The sequence below is a fragment of the Falco cherrug genome, chromosome 4 (genome assembly GCF_023634085.1).
Source record: "Falco cherrug isolate bFalChe1 chromosome 4, bFalChe1.pri, whole genome shotgun sequence".
Taxonomy (NCBI): Eukaryota; Metazoa; Chordata; class Aves; order Falconiformes; family Falconidae; genus Falco; species Falco cherrug.
The window spans coordinates 38187746-38211658 of NC_073700.1; the positions used below are offsets into that span (position 1 = coordinate 38187746).

At 57.3% G+C, this 23913-nt stretch overlaps 3 protein-coding genes across 7 annotated transcripts in view; all 3 read right to left on the reverse strand.

Annotated features, from left to right (window-relative positions):
- The window catches only part of RAB11FIP3 (RAB11 family interacting protein 3), a 77829-nt gene extending 65503 nt beyond the window's left edge, over positions 1-12326 (reverse strand). The window contains exon 1 of one of the 3 annotated variants that reach the window (XM_055709638.1): positions 11591-12326. In XM_055709638.1, the coding sequence (XP_055565613.1) occupies positions 11591-11893 (303 nt within the window). In that variant the 5' untranslated portion in view covers positions 11894-12326. Of the gene's footprint in view, positions 1-3290; positions 3314-11590 lie in introns of those variants that run through there. The other 2 variants (XM_055709639.1, XM_055709640.1) reach the window with 2 other exon arrangements.
- Positions 12327-12768: 442 nt separating this feature from the next.
- On the reverse strand, positions 12769-20758 carry DECR2 (2,4-dienoyl-CoA reductase 2). Of its 2 annotated transcripts, none has more exons than XM_014278016.3 (9): positions 19978-20758; positions 19764-19832; positions 19283-19334; positions 16979-17114; positions 16421-16545; positions 15750-15843; positions 15402-15506; positions 14614-14802; positions 12769-13812 (listed from the first exon to the last, which is right to left on the reverse strand). In XM_014278016.3, exons 1-9 carry the CDS (start codon positions 20184-20186, stop codon positions 13778-13780), a joined length of 1014 nt encoding a protein of 337 aa, XP_014133491.3. In that variant the 5' UTR covers positions 20187-20758; the 3' UTR covers positions 12769-13777. The 2 variants fall into 2 exon arrangements, with proteins under 2 accessions (XP_014133491.3, XP_005436879.4); XM_005436822.4 differs by having other exon boundaries at positions 13675-13812; positions 14585-14802.
- Positions 20759-20864: 106 nt separating this feature from the next.
- Positions 20865-23422, reverse strand: NME4 (NME/NM23 nucleoside diphosphate kinase 4). Of its 2 annotated transcripts, none has more exons than XM_055709657.1 (5): positions 23266-23422; positions 21540-21670; positions 21324-21425; positions 21122-21234; positions 20865-21034 (listed from the first exon to the last, which is right to left on the reverse strand). In XM_055709657.1, the coding sequence occupies exons 1-5, from the start codon at positions 23354-23356 to the stop codon at positions 20914-20916; spliced, it is 558 nt and encodes a 185-aa protein (XP_055565632.1). In that variant the 5' UTR covers positions 23357-23422; the 3' UTR covers positions 20865-20913. The 2 variants fall into 2 exon arrangements, with proteins under 2 accessions (XP_055565632.1, XP_055565633.1); XM_055709658.1 differs by having other exon boundaries at positions 21540-21698; positions 23266-23380.
- Positions 23423-23913: the final 491 nt, after the last annotated feature.

Consider the following 23913-nt stretch of genomic DNA (forward strand, 5'->3'; position numbering starts at 1 on the left):
AAATAAAACAACTTCAAGGATGGTTTGGATACACAACAGGAACATAAGTTATCCAAATTTAATCGTGTTTGTCTCAAGTGTTCCAGATTTTCTGTTGCTAACTAAGTGCTCAAAGGCTTCAGCAGCGATGCTCTACTATAAACATACTCATTTGTTTAATGAAACTTGAAAAGTGTTCTTCCTCCACCCTCCAAAACATCGAAGGCTTTGTTTCTAGCTTTTGTTCCTCTAATGGCACGGGAAACCTGTTCTTACCCTTCCAAACACACAGCTCGGAGGCAGGAGAACAGATTTTTAAAAAAAATTAAGAAGTTTAGTGCTAGGTTACTTCTTACATAAAACACAAGCATTAACGTGGGCTGGAGCCACCTCTGCAGGACAGCCAAGCGCCCCAGCCAAAGCCACCCCAGCTCGGGGCAGGATGGCTGCACCCTGCCAGGGTGCAGGACTGGGGCAGAAAGTGCCGATGTAGGATTTTGGGGCTGGTCTGAACAGACAAAAAGCAACTGAATAAAACCAGCCAGGAGGTCACATACTGAGGACCAGGCATCTGAAGATGCTGAACATTTTGCAGCACCTGGTCCAGTTTCAATGTCCCCTGCAAGAAGCCCAGGTATTTCTGTGACAAGGGCTGTTTGCTTACAGAACAGGCTGTCCGGGCTTACAAATCCAACCTGCTCCTGCTTCTTCCCAACCAGGTTAGCCAGCAGCACAAAACCCCCATGGCACACCACCAACCAGTTCCTCTCACTAGTTCTCGACCCGCTTTTACTAACTGACCTTCTCCAATGTACAACATACATGCTAGAATCTGTGAAACAAGATTGTAACAACCAAAACCAGGAGAAACGTATTGCTGCCAATGCACAAACAGAGCAAACCATGGAAGCAGGGGGAAGTGAGCTGCATCTCTCAACTTGGAAACCCTGGGAATTTGGTGAGCACTGGCAGCCTCTCTGGCTGCAGAGGTGAAGCCCAGGTGAGCACAAGACTGTCCTCGACCAAGCAGCTAAACATTAGGGAGCCAAGTGTGAGAACTCACTCGCCTTTCCCAGCCAGACTGAGCCAGCCATGCTGTCACAGCTAAGTGTATCATACAACCCACAAAGCGTAACGACTCCTTTCTTTTTTAGAGCTGCTTCAAACTGTTTCCCTCCTTTTGGCAACCCTTGATGCAGCCTTCAGAAGGGGCTGTTAGTGCAAAGGCAAGTACACAAAGCAGATATGCTGGAGGGAGGGGAAAAAAGCACGGAACGGTTTCTAGGCTCAGAAGTAGATTCTCAGAAGAAGGGAGAAGCGGCTGAGATGCCATGTGGAGCTTGGGAAGCCCAGGACTTCAGCATCTTGTAAGCACCAGGTGTACCAGCCTCACAACAACAAGAAACCCCATGACAATGCTGATGCTTCCCCAGCAGCCACCACACGCCGAGCACCCATCAGCTCCTCTAAGCAGAGGAGCAGCAAGAGGTCTGGGTTTTGCTCCCCACGCTCCACTCCAGCTCTGCGGGTCTCTGCCAGGCTGGCAGCCCATCACCTGCCCTTCACCGCAGATGGCCTCCATGCCCTGGGCTTTCAGCCCTACCTCTCCCCACCTCTGCCGCTTGCCCCCATGACACCACCAAGGGACAGATGCTCTACCCCAAGTGGTGCGGCACAAAGTCCAAGAGCGAGTTCCCTGTCGCCCACCAAGGCCTCCAGCACCTCCCTTGGACCTCTCAGGGCACACAGCCTCCCACCAGCCTTGCTCCTGCTCTTCGCATCCTTGGGCTGTGCTCCTGCCAGCACAGTAGTCCCAGAGCTCCAAGTAGCCAGGAGAGGATTAGCTAGCTGCTGCATCCATTTAGCAGGCATAGGAAAAAAATTCCACAAGGATATCCAATTTTTTCTTCCCCCTCCAGGCCCCCAGCTGTAATCTCACGCACACACAGTGAGCAGAGGGAAGAACTGCTGCTCCCCTGGAAAAAATAAGGAATGTGGCCATGCAAAAGGGAGGCAACAGATGCCTTTTAATCCCTCCACAGCCAAAAGGCAGCGGCGAAAGCCACAACGTCCTGCTCAGCTTTTAAAGCCAAGGTGGAACTGAACACTATTTTCTTATTAGAAGTGTTTCACTTCCAGCACAGCTGTGCTCGCCCCGAGCAGCAGAAGGGCCCCTCGGGCAGCCCCCCATTTCATGCCGCATTTGCTGGGGATGGCAGAACTATGGAGCGGCTGCGTGGATCCCGGTCTGGCACCGTGCCCTGTGCCCCGCCACAGCAAGCACTCACCGCTTCTTTCCTGCCCTTGACAGCTTCTGTTCTCCAAAAACCGCTGGTTTGGGCTCCTTTTGCCTCCCGCACATTTTGCTCGAGCCCAGTTTCCTATTGGACTCTAGCAAATGGATTTTCCACAGGGCTGTCGGCAGTCAGCTCCACCGAGTCTTGCCAGATTATGCGGCTCCCAGCACCAGGTCCTCTCCCTCCCACTTTACTCCTTCTCCGGGGAGAGAAATAAACAGGAACAGCCCGGCACTCCGCGAGCTGAAAACCCCTCCAGAAGCAGCAGTGACTCAAACCTCGGTGTAACACTACTGGTATTTCACTAAGCGGTATTGTAGCAAAGGGAACAGCAGCTCTTTTTCCTAAAAACTACAAGGCATTATAAACCAAAATAAAAATCAGGAGACTACCAGGCTGCTTGCAACGCAACCTAACAGAGGGACATTCAGCCTGCGAACAAAGCCTAGCCACCAGCTGTAACCAACCCTTGTAACATGGACAGCACCACGGGACATCCCCAGAGTTGTCACCGTCCCATGCCAGGACCCCAGTGGTCTCTGCAGTGCTGGGGACATGCCAGAGCCAGGACCCATGCAGGCAATACCAGAACTGGTATCAATTAAGCAAGCACTCAAATTTGCATCAAACACCGCTGCCATCCAATTGCTTGTTTCGGCTTAATTAGTCACCTCAGCTAAGGTAATGCTCAGTGAGCAAGCTCAGCAGTTTGGTATCGCTGGTGTATCTATTAAAAGGGTTTTTTTCCTGTTACAATATAAGGAGCTGGCTGGGGAGAAGCAGTGCTCGGAGCACGCTGGGCACCGAGCAGCCTGGACCCCTTCTCCCAGGCAGCCTCCACACATCTCCCTGCTTTAACAGCCATTTTCTCCCTAGAAAGGGGAAAGGCACTGACCAAAGCCAGGGCTAAAGCAGGCACCGACCCCAGGACGTTCACAGCTGTAAAAGCCTGATGGCAGCAGCGGAGGGGCCCCATCCCACACCCACAGCTCGCCGGGGCTCTCCCTTTCCCACCTCCATCGAGCAGAGCCCCGGCCCAGCCCCAGGCTGCCGCAGCTCCCACCACCACTCACGTGGCTCCGAGTTCTGCTCCAAGCCCCTTTCGGCCGGCCTTCCCCCCGCGGGGCCAGCGCCATCCACTCCAGCTCGGCGGCAGCGGCAGTCTGGGAGGAAGCTGTCCCCAAGGCTGCCCTTGGTCATGTTTCCTCCTCTTCCCTCCTCCTCCTCCACCCACGAGGCCGTTAACTTACTCTCTGCCCCATACCAACTCCAGCAGAGGCTCTACAGAAAGGGAGGAACCTCACTGCAAATTGAAGTTTGGGAAGAAGAGACAATTGCTGTCCAGCTCTGAGCAATGCAGAAAACACAAGCTGGCATTTCCACCGCTCCATGACACCTTCAGGGTTATTCCTTGGGCTTGGATGTCTTGGGTTCCCAAAACAAGGTTCATGCCAGGCACCACTGATATTAACTGTGACCCCCCTACTCGTACAAGGGATGAGCTCACCTTGAGCCTGAAGGTATCCTCCTGCTATCAAGCAGGAACATACAAAGATACTAAGAAACTGTGATTTTTATGCCTTATGAAATCCATGGTGTTTCTCCCACCGTGTTCAGTTAAAGTTCCTAAGCTGGGAAGCCTCAGAGCTGGACCGGCAGCTCCGCAGCACCAGTGGCAAGCATCAGCCTTCCGCAGCATCCCACGCGTGCTTCGCCATCACCGCACAGCCCGGCCACATGCAGACCTGCCTCCACCCGCATCACCAGCGATGCGCAGGCTGTCACAGCCCTGCTGCCACCAGCAATGCCGCAGCTCAGCACCTGCCTCCTCTAGGCAGAGGCATCCTGCGAAAGATCAGTTTGAAAGGGGACCCAAAGATGCAATGCTTTTCAAGTGGAAAATGAAAGCTGAGAGGAGCTCTGGGGGGTCTGCCGGGCTAGAAGAGAGAAGCACGACTGCTTTGCAGACTTGGTTTGGCTAGTTAGGCAAACAGCTGTACTGCAGATGCGCTGTCAGGACAGCGGCTCCAAGCAGCTTAATGCGGCACCGAGAGCAATCCTTCTAGTCCAAGAGGAGGGGGAAATGCTTTCGGCATGTGGGAGCACAAGAGTCACTGAAAGTATAAAATGCACAATTCCCCAAGGACACATTTCACCGTCTGTGTCAGCAGGCGCATTTCACAATGTGAACACAGTAGCAGGAGGATCTCAAATCACTACCTAATGCTGTTTATCCCCGTGAACGCGCCTCCCTGCCAAACCACTGGCTCGGACCTGATGAGTCAGATGGCATTTTAAGTTTTGAGCTGCTGGAGCTCGCACTCCGCTGTGTCCCCCACCGGCACCCCGCTCCCCTGCCCGCAGCACGCCCGATGACACCGCCACCAGAGAAGCACTGCTGATCCCACGGAGCAGCTCACCAGAACCAGCCCGGCAGCACTGTACCTATATTTTCCATGGGTGTTTGAATGTAAGCAAACAAGCAGAGGGAAGGGCTGGCACTCCTCACTCCAAGCTCACGTGGAGGAACCAGTCCTGTGTGCTAGACCAGAAACCCAAGGACAATGATGAAAGGATGGAGCCAGGCATGAGAAACAGGGAAATGCAAGGCACGGCCACCCCCAGCCCACTGCCTGCTCTCACGGGGACAGTACTAGCAGCTTTCTGGTGCTGGAAACCAAATGGTCCCAGGGGAGAGGGGAAGCAGAGGGTGGCCCAGCAGATCACCCTGCCCAAGCAGAGCCATTGGCTGCGCTTGATGGGAACTCATTTGCTTTGCAAAAATTGAAAGCCAGAAAAAAAAAAAAGGGGGGGGGGGGGGGGAAGCTGCTAGTTCAAAGTGGATCTCTGCTGACAACAAGCAGTGAAGGAAAGTCAAAACAAGAATAAAATTGAGAGAAATTATATAGGCAATTGTTGTAATGACTCTCAATTACTGGCTGTATTGAGTTACATAATGATATAAGCAACTGTGGAACGCTTTGAGCGCGTTCGGTTATAAGCAACACCAGGTCAAAAGGCTCTGGAAGAGCGAGCCAACTCACTGCGTTGTGGAGCAGTATCATACTCCAGTCAGTTAATGATGACGACCCAAATCAAATTTGTATTAGTAATAACCTCGGAAAATATCCTGAGAAGGGAGAAAGCTTCCCGTGAATCCACCTGACCTTAGAGAGCAAACTAAGCAAACTGTGTGCAAACTAAGCCAAACTTTGGAAGAATTTTTATTGCATAGAAATCCAACCCCCAGAAAAAGCCCTTGCAAGTGTTTTTAACAAATAATAAAACTCTCACCAAAGGAAAACCTGAAAACCTTAAGATGGGGTTCTTGTCCCCTGCTAGGGCTCCTCACCCAGCCTTTGACAACATCCACCCAGTACAAACTGGCCTCACTGCTGGGGATTACTGGGTGCCACACCCACACCCCACTTCCCTGGAAATCCCATGTTTGCCTCCTTGCCCACAGCATTTGCCAGCTCTACAAAGGTGGAGCTGATGCTTTTTCTTTCTTCTGGGAAGCAGGGGACAGAACGTTTCTTTATTTGCAGAAATCACCTCCAAATCCAGAGGAACACATCTAATTTTTATCAAAATCTATAATTAAATTAAATCAACAGCCCACTCAGCAATAGCTGTATTCTCAACGTGAAGGAGAAAGGAAGAATAAAAAGGTTTCTTAAATAAACTGGCAGCTGGGATAAAATTACCGTCGCCACCCTCCTCCCAGCCCGCGCAGACAAACAGTGCCTTTGAGTATTCACGGTCCTGCCAGACTCAATCCAGCCCGGATAAACCACCAATCTGATTACGGCCACAAACGTTAAGTATGAAACATACCACCAAAAAGATCTGTTTGTGGTAGGATACACTCCGAACCCTTCCCAGTCATTCTGAGAAGGGATGCCTTCAAGGAGCTTAAAGACAAAACATAGCAGACAAAGCAAAACCCTGGGAACACCAAAATCACCTCTTTATTGGAGTCTTTGGGAGATTTACAAATAAATAAACTTTGCAAATTCCATTTTCAGCTAACTGGCAAGCACCTCACCCAAAATATTACATGAAATATGTTGGCTTGGAAGCGTTTTCATCTCAGAGGGAGAAAGAAAAACTCCCACCTTCCAGCTCCCGCAGAATACAGATGTGTCCTTAGTGACAATAAAGCACCCTTTGAAGAGGGAGGGGGGAAAAGCAGCCCGAGCGCTGCGGTCTGAGCCCGGCCAAGCCAGCCCGGTATTTGAGGTGAGGAAGGGCTCACGCCAAAACCAGCAAAGCCAACGGGAGCTTTGCCATCCATTTCTGTGGTGGAAAACTGGGCCCTGGGTCAAAGCAAGCAAAATACTTCAGCTTCGTTCCTTTTCCAACACACACACATGCATGTCCACAGGCATGCTCGAGCCCACATACACCCACAGTATCGCCCTCGGCACGATCCCAGCTTTGTGCTCAACAGTGGACACCAACGTTAAACACCAGTTAAAGCCTCCGAAAGGTGCAACAGCACCACAGTCGGAACCATTTAAGCTTCACTCACATTTAGGTGGCCTGTGAATCAACGCAAGATAATTTTAGAAATCTCTTTACAAGCAAAGCCAGCAATTCCTCTGCTCTAAAGAGTGTAAGAACCCTCAAAAATAATAAAAAAATAACAACAACAGAGCTTTCCTCATGACAGAGCTCCAAACTATCAGATTTCCCAGGGAAGTGGGAGAAGACCAAGGGGAATAGAGAGGGCGTCCAAGATCAGATGCAATGTCAGCAACTCCGAGAGGACTATGCTGGAGGTACGAAGCATCTGATCCAGAGTCTGTGCGTAATTCCCAAGGGATCCATCAGCGGTGAGCAGGAAAAGCAAGCCGGGATTGACCGGGGAGGGGGGAGCTGCTAAAAATCTGTAGTTTGACACCACCCAGACTTCATTCCAGAAAGTAACTGCCATACCTGGTACATTGTTTTATTTAAAAGCAAGAATAAACCCCCAATTTTTTGCAGCCAGGAGTGCCTAGAGCGACACCTGCTACCCCTCAGAAGGGAATTTCTTTTGCAGCACCCAGCTCAGGCTGGGCACCGCGTTACAAGAGGCTGAAAAGGTGGTGGGAGGTCAGAAAAGCACAACCTGATAAAAAGCTTCAGAAACCATCGCACCAGGAAAAGTTAAAAGCTGAATACGGAGACCTCAGCTGAGGATCAGCTGACGTGGGGGCCGAGGAAGGCTGGTAGTCAGGGACAGCTACTTGAAGGAGGTAAATATTAAAGAAAGCAAAACAAAGCACGCTGAAAGAAGGCTTGAACTGATCATCAAGAGGAAAAGAAAGGCTGAAGATGTCTGTCAGAGCACAGAGAGCAGGGATGCTGCGGTGCTTGGAGCATTTTAAAACAGGTTACACAAACTCTGGGACTTCTCTTAATTGAGCAGAGGCAGCAAGATCATGCGGCGCAAGAGGCTTTTCTACCGCCAATTGTCTTCTAGATCAAAACAGAAAAAGGAAAAAATCCAAGATGCCAGCAGGATAGCTTCTCCTCATGCCTTACAAACAGCCGGTTCTCCTCCGCCCCGACACGACCCTGCATTTCCAGCTAGTAACAAATCTAGTGAGAAAAGGCTTGGCCTCTGGCACCACTGTTGGACAGACAGAGTGCAACTGTGCAACAGGCAAGCCAGATTTTAAAACAGAAAATACATAAATATTGCACAACAGCCTCAGATTCTGTATAACCCACAGAACTGCAAGATGCAACTCTTCTTGCTTTACGAGGTGACATAAAAGTGGTAAAGCGAGCCTCTACCTCCCAACTTGCTATCTAAACCAGCCTAATTCCAGACTTTGGTACCAGCCAGCCGGGACCCCTTTTGCTGCTACAGGATGCACAGCAGCTCCAAGGAAGCACCACATTCCCAGTGACGTGCAGGGATAAAAGAGAGGGAAAAGAGACAATTTAAACAATGTTATAAACGGCCTCACACGCTACTAGCGAGCAGTCCAGATGTTTTGCATGAAAAGTCAAGCTGTCCTCGAGACCTTTCCACCCTGCATCTTGTTTACAAGTCCCTGGAGCACAAAACAGGTCCTAGCAAGCTTTTCAAGTTGCACAATAGTCCATGTTTGACAGACACTCACCCGTTACAGATTGCTGGAGGACCATCACATGGCTGCATCTTCTCTCCTCAAGGCCACCCCTGTCTAGAGGTGTCATCCCCAGCTGCTGGGACCTCAGCATCATCCTTCCCATACACCTTTTAATACGGAGGTACTGCCAATAGCCCCAATCCCCATCAACTTCTATCATTCCAGAGAACCAGCTGTCTTTGGATTTCTGTGCCTTGATCTCTTCTACTCCATACCAGCACTTCGCTGCCAACACAACCATTAATGCTTTAAAGCAGTCTTTCAACAACCCAAGCCACTTCAACACACACACACAAAAAAAATATCCAAAAAGAACCCCAACCAAAAACAAAGCAACCCCCTGCCCTCCCCAGTTCTTTTATCCATGGTTTGCACCATGGGCAGGGAGGGATGAGGGACAGGAAATCAAACAAATTCAAAGTCATGTCATTTTTATGACTAAATGCCAGTTGGTCTCTTTCCTTTGACATTTAGCTAATAATTGTTTCAGCCAAATAATCCAACAGCACTGAGCTCAGTAGCCCATAAATGCCTCTGGTGTTTTACTGAATGCTAAAAACAACACTTGCTGCTCTCCCGCTCTCCAGTACATGTGGTTACACACACACACACTTTCCTTAACCCTTCAACCCCCTCTGAACCCACACATGAATCAGCTGGCTGTGATGACTTGCTGTGCTTAAATTTAGCAGTTTGCTCCACCACTGGCCCCACGCAGAGCTTCCACGCATCCACCCGCGTGGGCAGGAGGAAGGAGGGGGAGAAGAAAAGGAAGCAAATACCTCCTCCTCTTGCTAGAGAAGAGCGGTAGTAACAGGACTGGAACTTGCTCCTCATTAACTGCCTGCCGATTGCTACCGGCTACCCTCATAAGCCATCAAGCCCTGGAAGTTCCCTTGCAAGCTTCCCAGATCCAGCTGTAGCACAACCTTTGTTTACACGTTTCCTTTTAATCGTCTTGACACGATTTTAACCACCTGGTGATGTTCCTACCCTTTAACCTTCACCTGAGCTGAATTTCCATTTCTCAAAAGATTCCTTTTTGGCCCAAGTTGTATCTGCTTAAACTGAAATAGGTCAAGAAACTTCCCCGGAACTCCTCCCTTTGTTACTCTGCACATCTGCTGGGAGCTTGCGGACCCCATCGCTACCCCTTTCTCCTTCACACTCAGTGTGCCTTCTTGCTTTTCTGAGCTGCAGACTTGTAGTAACCCTCTCGCAGACACAGGCGACACAAACATTAATTTTTCCCTTTTGGTGTGCCTCCGTGAGAGGTACCAGGCTGCACCCCTGGGGCACGCATTACCTGTTGGCTCAGCTGCTGTCACATCAACCTCACCAGGGTGCTCAGCACTTGCCATACCGAGAGCCAGTGGCTCTGCACACCGACAGCCAGCTAGCTACATGAGGCTCCTGCTGAAGATAAACGTATCTAAGAAGCACAATGTATTTCAGCACTGACAACATTACTGGTAGCTGTGCTCAGCAGAAAGGACCAAGCGACTTTGAAGGGAAAGCCAAGGCAAGAAGCCTGCAGACAACCACTTCTAAGCTGGGTCCATACAACCAGACAGCTTTTAGTGGCACAAAACCTCCCTGGACATCCTGCTTCAAATTAGGAGAGACCGTAACACCTCGCAACTGCTCCTCAGGCCAAGATCTCAAAGCGCTTTACAGATTTATTATCATACCGTTGAAGCTCTGGCACAATTCCCACATCAGAATCAAGGCACAAGGCGCTGCGCAGGGCCAGAGGCAGGTCTGGGCTGAGCCACGCAGGCTGCCAGTGCTAACAAATGCTGGAGCCACCTGCCATGTCCCTCACCACGCACACGCGGTCTGCCTGCCCTTATTTCCCATGTACTCGGGATGCTCCACACCAAACGTGCAGGGAGAGACACGCTAAGGCAAACGGCCCCCTGGTAGGTGCCACCACGCCCCGAAGCAATGGCCATCGCGTGTAGGGTCCACAAGCCTCTGCGGAGCAACTCACACGCCGATGCCAGCGGACCCATCTGCTTCTGCTTTCTCTGCCAGCAGCAGCAATGGAGGGGACACACAGCGGCACGGAGCACCCGGACCGCAGCAGGAGGATGACAGTCAGAGGCTTTATGCTGAATAAAGCTTCTCACCCGGCAGAAGCACGTTGCCCAGACGATCTCGTAACTCCCCCCCTGTGCCATGACGTTACCCGGTTAATCATGCAATGAGGTGGTGAGCGATACCGTCCGCACACGGTGCCCCTTACAGCAGCAATCTGACAAAGAAGTTACAGATCTCCACTTGATAGAGCTATTTTCTGAAAAAAATGCCTCTATTTTATCTTTGAGAGGTTTTTTTACCATTAGGACAAAGATAGAAAACCCTCCTCCACCAAAACACTCCACATGCGATGATTTGCTTTGTCATGCCACTTTAATACAGGCACAGCAGCTAGAGAATTAAAGCAGATCTGCTGAGTGATGGCAGAGAAACTTCCTCACAATACCTGCATGCCTTAAGAAAAAGAAATATTTTGGTTTTTCCTTGTAGCAACACTAGCACAGGCCAACATACAAAACACCAACACACTCATTTCCATCCCCGGGCACGCTGCTCGAGCTCTCTCCATTTTGGGTCATTCCAGGCAGCTTCATGTTACATCGCATCCGAGCTGCTGCACAGAAAGCCAAGCTCCCCATGGCACAAAGCGGCGGAGAGAAAGAAGGAAAACGCACATCGAGGCTCATCAAAGCCGTGACAGGCATGGTAAGGCACGGGGCCAAGGGGCAGAATTGCCGCTGGTCCCGACACGGTGACTGCTCACCGAGCCCAACCGTGTCACCGCTGGAGAACAAAGAGGGGACGCGGGCTCCCGGTGGCACTGCCGGGATGCTCTTCCCAACGGATCGAGGCCTGGAAAACAGGAGCTCCGGTTCTACCTGGCTCCCTCCGCACCTGCCTGCATCCATCGAGGCCCCGCGTGCCCTTCACCCGGCGACGCAGCCGCTGCCCTCACCCCGCCAAGGGCAGCCGGGGCCGGCGTGTGGCCGCCTGGGCTCGTCGCCCCTCCGAGGGTGCGGGACCACCGAGGGCCGCCCGCCCATCGGCCCGGCCCGGGGCCCCAGCGCGGGGAGGCTGCGGCCTGTGGACCCCGCAGGGAGGGGGCCAGGCCCGGCCAGGCCCTGGGGCCGCCGCCGGCCTCACCTGCTCGGCGCCGTAGGCCGTGGCGAACTGGACGAACTCCTCCACCCGCACGAAGCCGTCGCCGTCCCGGTCCAGCGCGTCGAAGACGGGGCGGAGACGCGGCTCCTCCTCGGGCCGGCCCGGGGGCTCGGCGAGGCCCCCCAGGGTCGGGCAGTCCCCCTGCTCCAGTGGGGACCAGGGCGGCGGCCCCGGGGCGGGCTCAGGTGCCCAGAGACCCGGTTCCGGCTCCGGCTCGGGCCCGTCCCGCCGCGGCCCCCGGGGGAGCGGGGGCTCGGGCCCGGCGGCCGGCGGATGCGGCTCCATTTTCACCGGCGGCGCTGAGCGCCCGCCGCCGCCCGCCCCGCCGCTGCCCGCCGGCCATGCCCCGCGGCCATGCCCCCCTCACATCGCTGCCGCCCAGCGGGGCGGTGACCACGGCCGGGACCGGTGCGGCGATGCCGGTGCGGTGCCAGCAGTTAGCTCCGCCCGGGCACACGGCTTTGTGCGAGGAGGCGGCGGCCGGCCCCGCCCGCCGAACCGCCACCGGGGGCGGCCCCGCTCCGCCCGCCCGGCAGCGGCGGTCCCGAGCGCCGGGGGACGCGGCTCCGCGCCGCGGTCAGTGCCGGACAAGGTGCGGGGGGGTGGGGGGTGGAGGCGGCGACGAGAAACAGCCCAGCCGCCCGCCCGCCCGCGCCGCCGCTCCGGGGCAGCCCGCGGCGAACCGCCCGATCCAGCCCAGCAGCCGCCGCAGTAGCCGGCCCGGTGACGTCACTCGCCTGCCACCGCGGCCACGCCCCCACCACCCCCCCGAGGCGGTGCGAAGCCGTGCGGGAGGCCACGCCCCTGCGCGGGCGGGGAAGGGCCACGCGGCGCGCCAGCACGTGCCACCCGCGCCCCTCGCGGGGGGTCACCCCGCGCCCCGCCAGCCTCCCCACGCGTCCCCCCAGCCCTGCACCACTCGCCCCGGCCGCCCCTCAGACCCCTGCCCGGGGGCTCCACCAGCCCCACTGCCACGGGGAACGGGCACAACGCCCCAGGTTCTAGTGCCAGAGCTGCTGGCTTCCCAGCCTGTCACCAGAGCTCAGCGTCACCAAACGGCGGCCGCTGCCCCTGGCAAGAGGGGGAGGAGCACCAGACCAGCACCCCCCACCCCCCCCAGCAGAGCAGCTCCCCGCACAGGCATGTGAGAAGGTCGCAGCTGAGTGGGGACATTCTTTATTCGTGGCCTGGAGGAAGGAGCAAAACCTGGCAAGTCTACAATCAAGTAGGAAACGCGATCAAGTAGGGAAAGAAGCTTCACAGGATTCAGGATAAGCTTAAACATTGCCAGCAGCGGCGGGGGCGTGCGTACGGCTTCGGCAGCCCCGCACAGAGCCGGTGCAGCCCCCACAGCTCAGTGCCACGCTCGGGATGGACCAAGCTCCAGCCAGCGCTTGATCTACCCTCAGCCACAGTGTCTGCACAAAGAAAGGAGACGGCGTGAGACTGGTGAGACTGGCGTGACAGACAGATGGGTGCCGGACAGACAGCTGGACATCTCGGGCTCCCAGCAGCTACAGTGCTATGGTCCACAGCAGTAGAGCCAGCTCCGGTGGGATGTGACCTCACACCACCTCTGCTCCTTGGGGAGGGACACTCCAGCAGCCTCCGGGGCCACTGCCCCATCCAGGAACGTCCCACGAGGGGACAGGGCCATCTCCCCTGCCAGGGCCAGCTTGGTCCTTGCTTCCCGCCAAGAGCCACCAGCTACTGCTGCCAAGTCAGAGCTGGCCTCAGCCCCCCAGGCGGGCTGAACTACTCCCCCCTCCCAAGGAACCGGGGGTCTTGGGCAGCTCTCAGGCCGAGATAGGGAGAGGTGTGGAAGAGGATGGATATCCACAGCCAGCTCTGCCTGGGACTTGGGAAAAAACAGGAGAGCAGCTCGGAGGGAGACACAAATGGAGAGTGAACATCGCAGCCCACACCCCCTGCTGTCCCCGTGCCCTCAGCTCAGAAGAAATTAACAGCACAGAGGAGGGTGGGGTTGCTCCCTACCCTGCACCCCCAGTGCTCCCTCCCCCAGGCAGATGCAGGATCAGCAACATCACCACCATTCACTGATCAGAGGCGGCAGCTATCAACTCTGGCTCCAGGAGATGTCCCCCCCGAGATGTCCCAGAGCAGCAGTTCGGTCACGTTTCTGTCCATCGGTCAATCCCAGCCTGTCCATCATTGATTTTTGTTTGTTCCTGCAGCCCAGAAATCTGCAAGACAGCACAGAGGTGGGTATGCAGTGCTGCCTGGGCCTGCCCTGCTCCCAGAGGCCGCCACGCCGGACCCAAGTAGGGGGAGAGGGGAAGAAAGGAGACCCCTCTCCTGGAAAGAAGTGCCAGGCCCCAGCCACCAGCTCCCTTCCCACCTCTGCATGCAAGTCAGCCGCAACACAAGACACCCTGCAGTAACTCATGCAAGGAAGGGGAGAGAGAGGCCATTGGGACTCTCTGTGCCCAATCCTGCTGGTGGGGCACAGAGAAGGAGCAGCACGTCACTTCAGGGGACACTCAGAGGTGTCCAGACAAGCATCTTCCAGCAGGAACAAGAGATACCATGTCAACTGCAGGCTCAGAGGAAAAACCCAGCAAGCTCTCCTGCCCTTCCCAAGTCATCCCTAGGACCATCCACAAGGACTCAGAGGTGTTCCCCACATTGCTCTGACAACCGCATGGGGGGTGACCCTGCTCCACCCTCCCAAAAGCAGAGGAAGTTTTGAGAACAAGTGCTGCCAAGTTGAGACCCAAGCTGGCTGCCCTCCCCGGGAGACCCTGACACCCAGCATGTCCCCACTGCCCCAAGACAGCGCACGTGCCACGCAGCTGCCGCAGGAGGGGCAGAGCTGGGACTGCTACAAGGTGACCGAGGCACCTGAAGATGGTAATGCCATACCCACTGTTATGGCAGCCACGCCCCTATGCCATGAAGCAATGGGGTTTCTGACAATTCCTGCTCTAATCCCACGGAGGGGGAAATGCACGTCACCTAGAGTTTAGCAGAGGATGAAGCAATACCCAGCAAAGCGGGGAAGTTGTTGGCAGAGGTCAGCCAGCTCCCACCATCCACGACCAGGGTGGTGCCCGTCACGTAGGAGGAGAGGGGGCTCGCCAGGTACAGCGTGCTGTGGGCAATCTCCGTCTTGTTCCCTGCGCGCTGCAGGGGGATCATGTCAAACTGGCTTGCTGCCTCCGCAAATTTCCCACCTAGGAGTGGCAAAGAGAAGAGCCAGCTCAGATCACGGGACCGCCTGCCCACCACCACTGTCTGCCAGACCCTGTGGCACGGTTTGCATGGGGCTTGCTGAGTGCGCCGTGGAAACTAAATGAGATCCTGGCACAGCCCTGGGACAGGCCAGGGACAAAGGCCTGAGGAGAGAGTTAAATGAGGGTGGCTCAAGCCCAGCAGCAGGATTTGTACTGCAACAGTTAAGTTCCACCTCAGCTTTCCCAGCCTCTTGGGCTGAACTGGCACTCTGCTGAGAGACTGCGAGAGCTAAACCATCAGGCAAGGCAGCCGGCCAGGCTGAGCTTTGGGGAAGCACCTTACACCATGTCATTGCATCAGAGGTCACAAAAAGCCGCCGCTCAATAGAGAAAAATCAGTGCCTTGCGAGTCATCGAGGATGCAGGAAGGGCTGCTCCCCCAAAAAGACATGCCAGCCTAGTCACAGGACAGCTGTGCCCAGCAGCAACAGCCCCAGCCGCATCACATGTCCCACGGGCTGCATGGCACTGGTAGTCTGCCACAGTCCCCTCCCAGCAAGCCACACCGAGGCAGAGACAGGAGCCCCAGGTTGCCTTACCCAGCCGCCGGTAGCCCTCGGTGCCTGTAATGGGGCCTGGCGCTAAGCTGTTCACTCGGACGTTGTTGGGTCCCCACTCCACAGCAAGGTGGCGGGTCATAGCATCTGGGAAGGGATTACAACAGGAATGAGAAATGGAGAGCAGAGCTGGTGGGGGGAGCGCAAAACGCCACAGAAGACTGTGGTCAAGAGCAAAGGGCCCTGGAAGGGCACTCAGGCATGTAGTAACCACACTGATTTATAGTCACCTCTTTCAAGGACATCTTCCCATCCCAATATTTGAGAAGAAGCAGCTTCCTTACTGGCCCCACACAGCTCACAGAACCCCAGCAAGGAGCGTTTAGGTACCTATGGCAGCCTTAGCAGCACCAGCATGCACCTGGAGGGCCTGTCCTCGGTAGCTCAGGGTCGCTGTGATGTTAACGATGATCCCACCATGGTCCTGGGGAAGAAAAAGAGACATGGCATTAGGCAGGGAGCAGCACAAGGGGTCACATAGTGGCATGGTGGAACAAGGGAGCTGAGCTAGGAGGGATGGTCACCCACGGGCACTGCCACCACTGCGTTGCTAACCCATCACCAGGGCAGCACTGCCCACCCAGCCTCAGTGAGCTGGGGCAGCCAGCAAGGCCCTTCTAGAGAGGCAGGAGATGCAGGGGACAAGCAAAGGCCAAGAGAAAGCAGAGGAGCCGGAAAAGGAGCAGCAGATCACACCTTCTTCCCTGGCATGTGGCAGAGCATGGAAAGTTGCCACAGCAATCAAAAGCCCCAGGGCAAGGGACTGACAAGATTCCCAGTTCCTGCACAGAGGCTGCCACCCCTGGGAGGGAACGGACTGGATCTAAGAATGGTGGGTGGCAGAGGCCTGGCAGCACAGCCCTGGTTACACCAGTGCTGTACTCCCTTCTGCCCTCCACGCTACCTTGAATTGCTCAGGAGCAAAGTGTGGTTTGTTTGACACTAACTCCCTGCCTATCAGCAGCCCCTCCTCCGAGTCCTCTGGCTCTGGTCCCACTTACCCGGAAATATTTCTCAAAGAGGACTTTGGAGGTGTTGAAGGTGCCAATGGTGTCGATATCTATCACAGTCTTGAAGGCGTTGAAGGACAGGGCAGCGGCTGGGCACAGAAAGTTTCCCGCAGCACCTGAAGAACAAGCAGCCAGGAGCACAGTCAGGACTGGGCCAGGAGAGGGTCAGGCAGGTTCAGAGCACTCCTGCAAGAGGGACGGTGAGTGATACTGTCTGGGTAGACTAGAAAGCACATGGAAAAAGGTCTGATAAGAGGATAAACAGTTTGTGGCTCTAAGTGCCCAGCACCACAGCCAGCCTGAGGGCAGGAGGGTGCTGGCGCAGTGGGAGCAGGGATGATCCACACCAGGCAAGCACGGGCAGCCACCTATCACAAACAGGTCTCTGCTTCTTCTGAGCCCGTCCCCTCTGTGCTCCCGGGGGGCTGCCCAGATGCTCCCAGGCCAAAGCAGCATAAGGCAGACACTAGGCAAACAATCTCCATACAGGAAAACACCCTTCCCAGCAGCAAGTACTGAATCTTTCCCCTGTCCACTCCAGAAGCTCACCATTAACGAGGATGTCAATCCGCTTGAACTCCTTCAGCGCCTCATCCACTGCTGCCACAATGGTTTGGGGCTGCCTGACATCTATGGACAGAGGCAGGCACTGCTGGCCTGTGGCTGCCTCCAGCTTCTTCGATGCCTGCAAAAAAAAAAGAGACTTGAGATTCTTTCTGGGACTCTCTCCTTCAGCAAGGGTTAGACCCAGACCTTTGAACAGGCGAGGAAGTGGTCAGCCAGGGGCCACGTCCCTGTTGGCATACAGCAAACACTGCAGGCAGGGGAGAGACCTGCCTGAGCACAGCCAGCTTCAGCCATGCAGCACCCTGACGCTAAAGCCCTGGGGTAGCCAGGGGAAGCTCGGGCACATCATGCCCCAACCGAATGCCAGGCTGGCCCTGAGGCCACAGCTCGCTAAGCCTGGTTATCTCCGTGGCCTGTCATCGACACAGCACACCCCGAGCAACACCTCTGCAGGACAGGTACAAAGGTTGGATGCCGACAAGGCATTTTTTGGTACAAGCCCAGGCATAATTAACCTTTAGATCCAAAAAACATCAGTAGGCAAAAAGGGCAAACGCAGACCAGCAGTTGCCAGGGACTCTGCCCGTGAGGCAGAGAGAGCTAGCTCTGCGGCTCAGCATCTGCCACAAAGCACCCCGAGGCACTCGTTAAGAACAGGCTCCCCCAGCAAATAAAGCACAGGGGACACACAAACTCAGCAGCAACCCTGCACAACACCCAGCAAAGCTCCACATTCCTGCTTGGGCTCATCAGGCCCTTCTGTGAAAAGCCTTGATCCCCCACTAGCCCACACATACACCGAGCCTCAAGGGCCTGGGCAAATGGTCCCTGTGTACTCAGAAGACTCCAGCCCCTGAGGACTAAACAGCTGTTGAGCTTTGCAGCTTGTTTTCTGGCACGTGAGCACACAGGAATACAAAATGAGAGAAAGCCATCCCCGGGAAGCAGCTGGGTCATGCCAGCTTACCCCCAAGTGCTGGTTTTGATCTTTATTATATTTCAGACCACACGCAGCTACCACAAAGCTCTCACACAGCTGATTTCAGCCCGAGGCTGCAGCACCAGCCACGGTGAGGAATGGAAACTGTGACCAGCCAAACCCCAGCCCAGGGTCAGACACAGGGGCGGGTGTTTCTTTTGCCCAGCTGGCTACAGCTAGTCTAATACAGCTTCTTCAGTCAGTGCTTTCCAGACTTGCGCCTCCCTCTCTGTCCAAAGCACAAGACAGCTGAGATCTGGGGACCTGCCTCAACCCACCTAACTCTTGGACAAGAGGGTCTTGTCCTACTTGAAGCTGAGATTTAAGTTTGGCCTTGGACTGTGCCACTTCCCTGCTGACAAACCTTCACCGCAGTTTGTTTCCTTCTGTCTCATCAACAAAAAAGCAATGTGATACCTGGAACAGACACCCCCAAAGCTGGCAGGGGAAGGCAGCAAGTCCTGCTGTAGTGGGCCAGCTCACAGACATATGATTAACAGAAAGCCAGTCTGTTACCCAACTTGAAATTTAAACAAAACATGTGAATATCTATACTGAAGAACAAGAAAGAATTTGAAAACCAGAGGATGTTAGTTAACCCTTATGAACAGTTAACAAAACATGGCCTTAGGAAAAGGAACAGACACCATAAATAAGTCAAGCTAAGAAGTACCAAGATAAGCTCAAGGAGAACGAAATGGTTAATGAGATTAAACAGAAAATTACTTGAACTATCCTAATCAGCACACTAAAAGATCCACCATGAAGCAAAGAAAGCCCCCTGCTAACAAAGCCCCCTCCACACAGAACATGCAGTGAAAACCAAGAATGCTGTACTTGAAATGGAGATAAGGCTTGTAAGAACCCATGAGAATTAAGTGCAACTAAACATAACTATGAACAATTGTTCAAAGTGTACTAAATTTTTACTGCGTGTTAGGAGGCGCGCTAGCTTTATGGATTTAGCACCCAGCACCTGTCTCTGCAGACAGTCAACAAATACTCAATTCAGTGTGTGAATTGGTGCTGTGCACCAGGTAACGGACCCGCTTACAGGACGCCGCCACGATTAACTGAGCTCTACCATGAGGTGCGGTGGGTGCAGCCCACCCTAAACCTGCACCCTGCCCACCACTGCTGTACTGAAGATCTCAGAGGCCGAAGAAGACAGAGCAGCACTAGTAAGCCGTTTCTCCTGCTGCACTGCTCCCAAGGCTCCCAGCCTCACCCAGCAGAGACAGCAGGATTTCCAAGTGTTCACAACTCTTCCTTCTGCCTGTCTGTCCCGCTGGAGCCCACAGACTCACCTCGGACACTCGCTGCAGGTTCCTGCTTGCAATGACCGTCCGGCAGCCATGTCTGCAAAGAAGGGGCTAGTGAGAAGGGCCACGCAGCACTGACTCCTCACAGGCATCTCACACTTCTGGGGTTCACCAGGAGCTTGGTCGGGGAACGGTGGGAGTTGGCACAACTTGGAGGAGTTGCTGTTCCTCCAAGCCCGCAGGGCTCCAAGAGGGGGAGAATCACAGCGCACCAGAGACCGACCCGAGCCCTGTGACAGGGCCAGCCCCCGCCTCCCACACCCCCACGAGCCCACCTGCAGCAGGCAGGGCTGCCCGCAACTCCCCCCGGGGCCCGGCTGCCCCCAGCTTCTCACCCCACCCCCGTAGGCCACGCTACCACAGCCTCCTCAAGCGAAAGGAAGCTTTTACGCTCCCACTGGCGCCCGAGGAGCCTAAGCAGCACACACACACACACCCGGGCACCGCCGCTGCCCCCCAGCCGCACCTCATGAAGATCTCGGCGACGCGGAAGCCGATGCCCGAGCCGCCGCCGGTGATGAACGCCACCTGGCCCCTGGGGGAGCAGAGGGTCAGTCAGCGCTCAGCGCCAGGCACGGCCCAGCCAGGGCGGCCCCAGCACCGCGCTAGGCCGCGGCGGGGACCGGCCGACCCCCAGGCCGCGGCCCGGCACCCGTGGCCGCCAACGGCCCGGCACTCACGCCAGGATGTCGGGGCTGAAGAGGTGGCGGTACTCGCGCAGGCAGTCGTCCGTGTCCACGTCCGCCGGCGGCCGAGATGCACCGGCAGCCTCCGCCATGGCGGCGCGATGGGCCGCCGGCAGCGGGCCCGGCCGCAGGGCACGCCGGGTGAGCGCGCCGCGCACGGGCTGCCGGGAGAGGCGGGCCCCGCCAGGGCACGCCCTGCGCATGCGCGGGCATCAGCGGGCGTTGCCTGGCAACGGCGCGGGGCTGCCGTGCGTCCCACAGCGCCCCCCAGTGTCCCCAGTGACACGGCGGTGCGCGGCGCCCGGAGAGCCCCCGTCCCCTCCAGCGACCTGCAGGGGCTCCTGCTGCCCCGGGAACAGCCCCGTGACTCCCAGTGCCGCTCCCACAGCTTCCCAGCACCGCCCCAGTGCTCCCCTGGGAAATCTCAGTGCATCCCAGAGCTTCCCAGCACTGCCCCAGTGCCCCTAGGGATGTCCCAGTGCTTCCCAGAGTTTCCCAGTACTGCCCCAGTGCCCCCTAAGAACATCCCAGTGCTTTCCCCAGTGCCCCTGGGGTCATCCCAGTGCTTCCCAGAGCTTCCCAGTACCACCCCAATGTTCCCTAGGGACAGCTCAGTGCCTCTCAGAGCTTCCCCATACCACCCCAGTGCCCCCTGGAGACATCCCAGTGCTTCCCAGAGCTTCCCAGTACTGCTGCAATACCCCCTCAGGACAACCCAGTGCTTTCCAGAGCTTTCCAGTACCACCCCAGTGCTCCCCAAGGACAGCTCAGTGCCTCGCAGTCTTCCAGCACTCCCCCAGTGCCCACTGGGGACATTCCAGCGCCCCCAGAGCCCTCCAGCACTTGCTGGTGGCATTTGAGGGAGGAGACGGAGCCACGGCTGGAGGCACTGAGGTTTATTGGGGGGTTGGCCCCCCCGGCGGGGCCACCCTAGGGCCCATAGGTGTAGTCCCGGTCCCCGCTCTCCCAGGCCACCAGCTCATCCCGCTGGAACCAGAAGCCGATTTCCCGCTGGGCCGTCTCCACCGAGTCACTGGCGTGGACCACGTTCCTGCACAGGAACCAGGAACGGGGACAGGGACAGTGACATGGCTGCGGGGTCCCACCGCCGCCCCCACCACCCCCACCACGCCCCTACCTGCTGACGTGCATGCTGAGGTCCCCCCGGATTGTGCCCGCCGCCGCTGCCGCCGAGTTGGTGTCCCCCACCATGGCCCGCGTGGACCTGACCACGTTGTAGCCCTCCCACACCTGCGGGACAGGGGACACCTAAGCCCCCCCGGTTCCACCCAGCCCCCCGAGCCCCCCCATCCCCCTGACCCTCCATCCCAGCCCCTCACCATGGCCACCAGCGGCCCCGAGGTCATGTAGGCGAGGAGCGCAGGGTAGAAGGGCTTCTGCCGCAGCTGCTGGTAGTGCTTGTCCAGGAGACCCTGATCCGCCTGATGGCAGCATGGGGTGACAGCAGCATCAGTACCCCCCTCTGGCACCCCCGAGCCGGCTGTAGGATGTGGGGTGCCCCAGGGGGGCGTGGGGCAGCTTGGCGGGGTGGCTACCTGAAGCATCTTCATGGCCACCAGCTTGAAGCCACGCCGCTCAAAGCGCTGGATGACGGTCCCCACCAGCCGCCGCTGCACCGCATCCGGCTTCACCAGCACCAGTGTCTTCTCCTGCAGCTCTGGGGGGGCTGCGTGGGGACGGAGGGGCCAGTGTCACTGCCAGGCATGGGTCACAGGTCACTGCCGGGTGTGGGACATGGGCACAGGTTGTGACAGCAGGACCCCAAGCTGTTCCTGGGGCACCATGGGTTGTGCTGGGTCCCGGTGGGCGAGCCTGTCCCCATCCCTGTCCCCATGCTGGTGCCATGTCCCCTGGGTGAGCTGTGCTCGCAGACTGGCAGGGTCCCAGCAGGGACCCCAGGGACACACTGCAAAGCCCTGACAGGTGGTGGGGACATGTCCACAGCTGGGAAACACCCTTCAACCCAGCGTGGGATGGGCTGGCTCTGGTTTGGCTGAGCACACCGCGCTGCCTTGTCCTGATGCCGGGGCTGCAGGTGCCACCCTGTGTGTCACTGCTCCTGCCCAGAGACAGGTGGGCACCAGCCCTGGCACAGCGTGGGTCCCTGGTCACAGCCCCACTGGTGGGGGAAGAAATCAAGCGCCGTGGGACAGCAGGGTCTGGCATAACTGTCACCCATGGCACAGCAACGTCTGGCACCACCGTCACCCGTGGCACTGTAGGATAGCAGGGTCTGGCATCGCTGTCATCCATGGCACAGCAGGGTCTGGCACCACCACCATCTGTGGCACCATGGGGCGGCAAGGTCTGGCACCACCGCCACCCCTTCACCCCACCACTGGCCCTGCAGAGCCACACCGCAGGAGGGGACACCATTCCCCAAGGGACCATGCGCCCTGTCTGCCAGAAGGACAGGGGACAGGAGAGAGCGGGCAGAGGGACACCCAGCTGGGGCATTTCGCTGCCAGCCACAGCCTTTGGGCTCCTGTCCCGGGCAGCGAGGCCAGGCTGGCACCAGTGCTGGCGGGGACAGAGTGGGATAAACACCCCCCAGAGCTCACCCACATCTCTGGGTGCTGCTGGGGTGGCCCGGCTTTGTCAGGCTCCCACCCGATCCCCCACAGGACAGCGCAGGGGTCCCCCCATCGCAGCCCTAGGGACACCAAACCCCTTGGGACATTCAGGATGGTGCTGGGGGAGCCACCAGCTCTGGCCTCCGCCCCATCGGGGAGGAGACCCTGGTGCCCCCTCACACCACAGAGCAGCCAAGGACCCCATGAGCTGACGCCCTACCTGGGGGGGCTGCCCCCAGGATGGGGTTACTGGGTGCTGTGGGACTGAGGACAATGTGGGGCGACGATGGGGATGGGGGCCCCGAGGGACAGGACAGGCGGGATGGAGGGCAGGGTGGGGACGGGGGTAGGGTCCCTAGGGGCAGGATGAGGATGGGGGTGACAGGGTCCCCAGGACAGGCTAGGGAAGGGGCCGAGGGCTGAACAGGGATGGGGACAGGGTCCTCAGGGGCATGACAAGGATGGAAGAGACAGGGTCGCCAGGGCAGGCTGAGGAAAGGGACTGCATTCCAAGCACAAGGATGGGAACAGGCTGCCCAGGGGCAGGATGAGGATGGGGACAGGGTCCCCAGGAGCAGGTCAGGGAAGGGGCTGAGGGCAGTGCAGGGATGAGGACAGGGTCCCCGGGGGCAGGACGAGGATGGGGACAGGGTCCCGGGGTAGGGGGCCGGGCAGGGCCGTGTCTCACCGGAGCCGTAGCAGCGGGGCCCGGGGGGGCGGCTCGGGCCCGGCTGCCCCCGCAGCAGGCTCCGGGCCAGGCAGCGCCCCAGGGAGCCCATGGCGGGGCCGGCGGGTCGGAGTGGCCGCGGCGGGGCTCGGCCGCCCCGCGGGGGCTTTAAGGGCCCGGCCAGCCCGGGGCTGGGTCAGGCTTCCGTCCCTCCCCTTAAAGCAGCCGCCGGGACCGGGCGGCCGCCGCGCCTGCACGGAGCATCCCGGTACGGGGCAGCCCCAGCACGGAACAAACTCTCCCTTGGCGGGGCCGAGCCCCAAGAGCAGAGCGGGCACCCAGCCCCTGGGTGACCCCGACCCTGCCAAACCCCAGATGTACTCCATGTAGTCCAGGCGAGAAGAGCGCAGGGGTGAGCCCACACCAGCCCCAGCAGGTGCGCACGGGGAAGGGCTGGTGCCCTCCCCCCGGACACGGGGCTGCCCCAGACACTGGGAAGAGGGTGCAAGGCCCTGAGGGCAAAGCAGCACCTGCAACACTGCCCAGAGCCTGTCTGCGGTGAAGCATCGCTGAAGGCTGTGGGAAGCAGGGAAAGGGACGAGCCCTGTGCCCGCAGAGGTGACAGGGATGGAGGCGTCAGGGCCCCTTTCTTCACCCCAGCCTGCACCC

Coding starts and splice junctions, on each gene's coding strand:
- NME4 (XM_055709657.1), bottom strand. CDS start 23,356: ATGGGCTCCCTGGGGCGCTGCCTGGCCCGGAGCCTGCTGCGGGGGCAG. Junction 21,671..23,265: donor GCCCCGCTGCTACGGCTCCG/GTGAGACACGGC, acceptor GTCCCCACGCAG/CCCCCCCAGAGCTGCAGGAG. Junction 21,426..21,539: donor TGGCCATGAAGATGCTTCAG/GTAGCCACCCCG, acceptor TGCTGCCATCAG/GCGGATCAGGGTCTCCTGGA.
- DECR2 (XM_014278016.3), bottom strand. CDS start 20,186: ATGCGCAGGGCGTGCCCTGGCGGGGCCCGCCTCTCCCGGCAGCCCGTG. Junction 14,803..15,401: donor CGAGGGCTACCGGCGGCTGG/GTAAGGCAACCT, acceptor TGCCACTCCTAG/GTGGGAAATTTGCGGAGGCA. Junction 13,813..14,613: donor CAACTTCCCCGCTTTGCTGG/GTATTGCTTCAT, acceptor GCTGTCTTGCAG/ATTTCTGGGCTGCAGGAACA.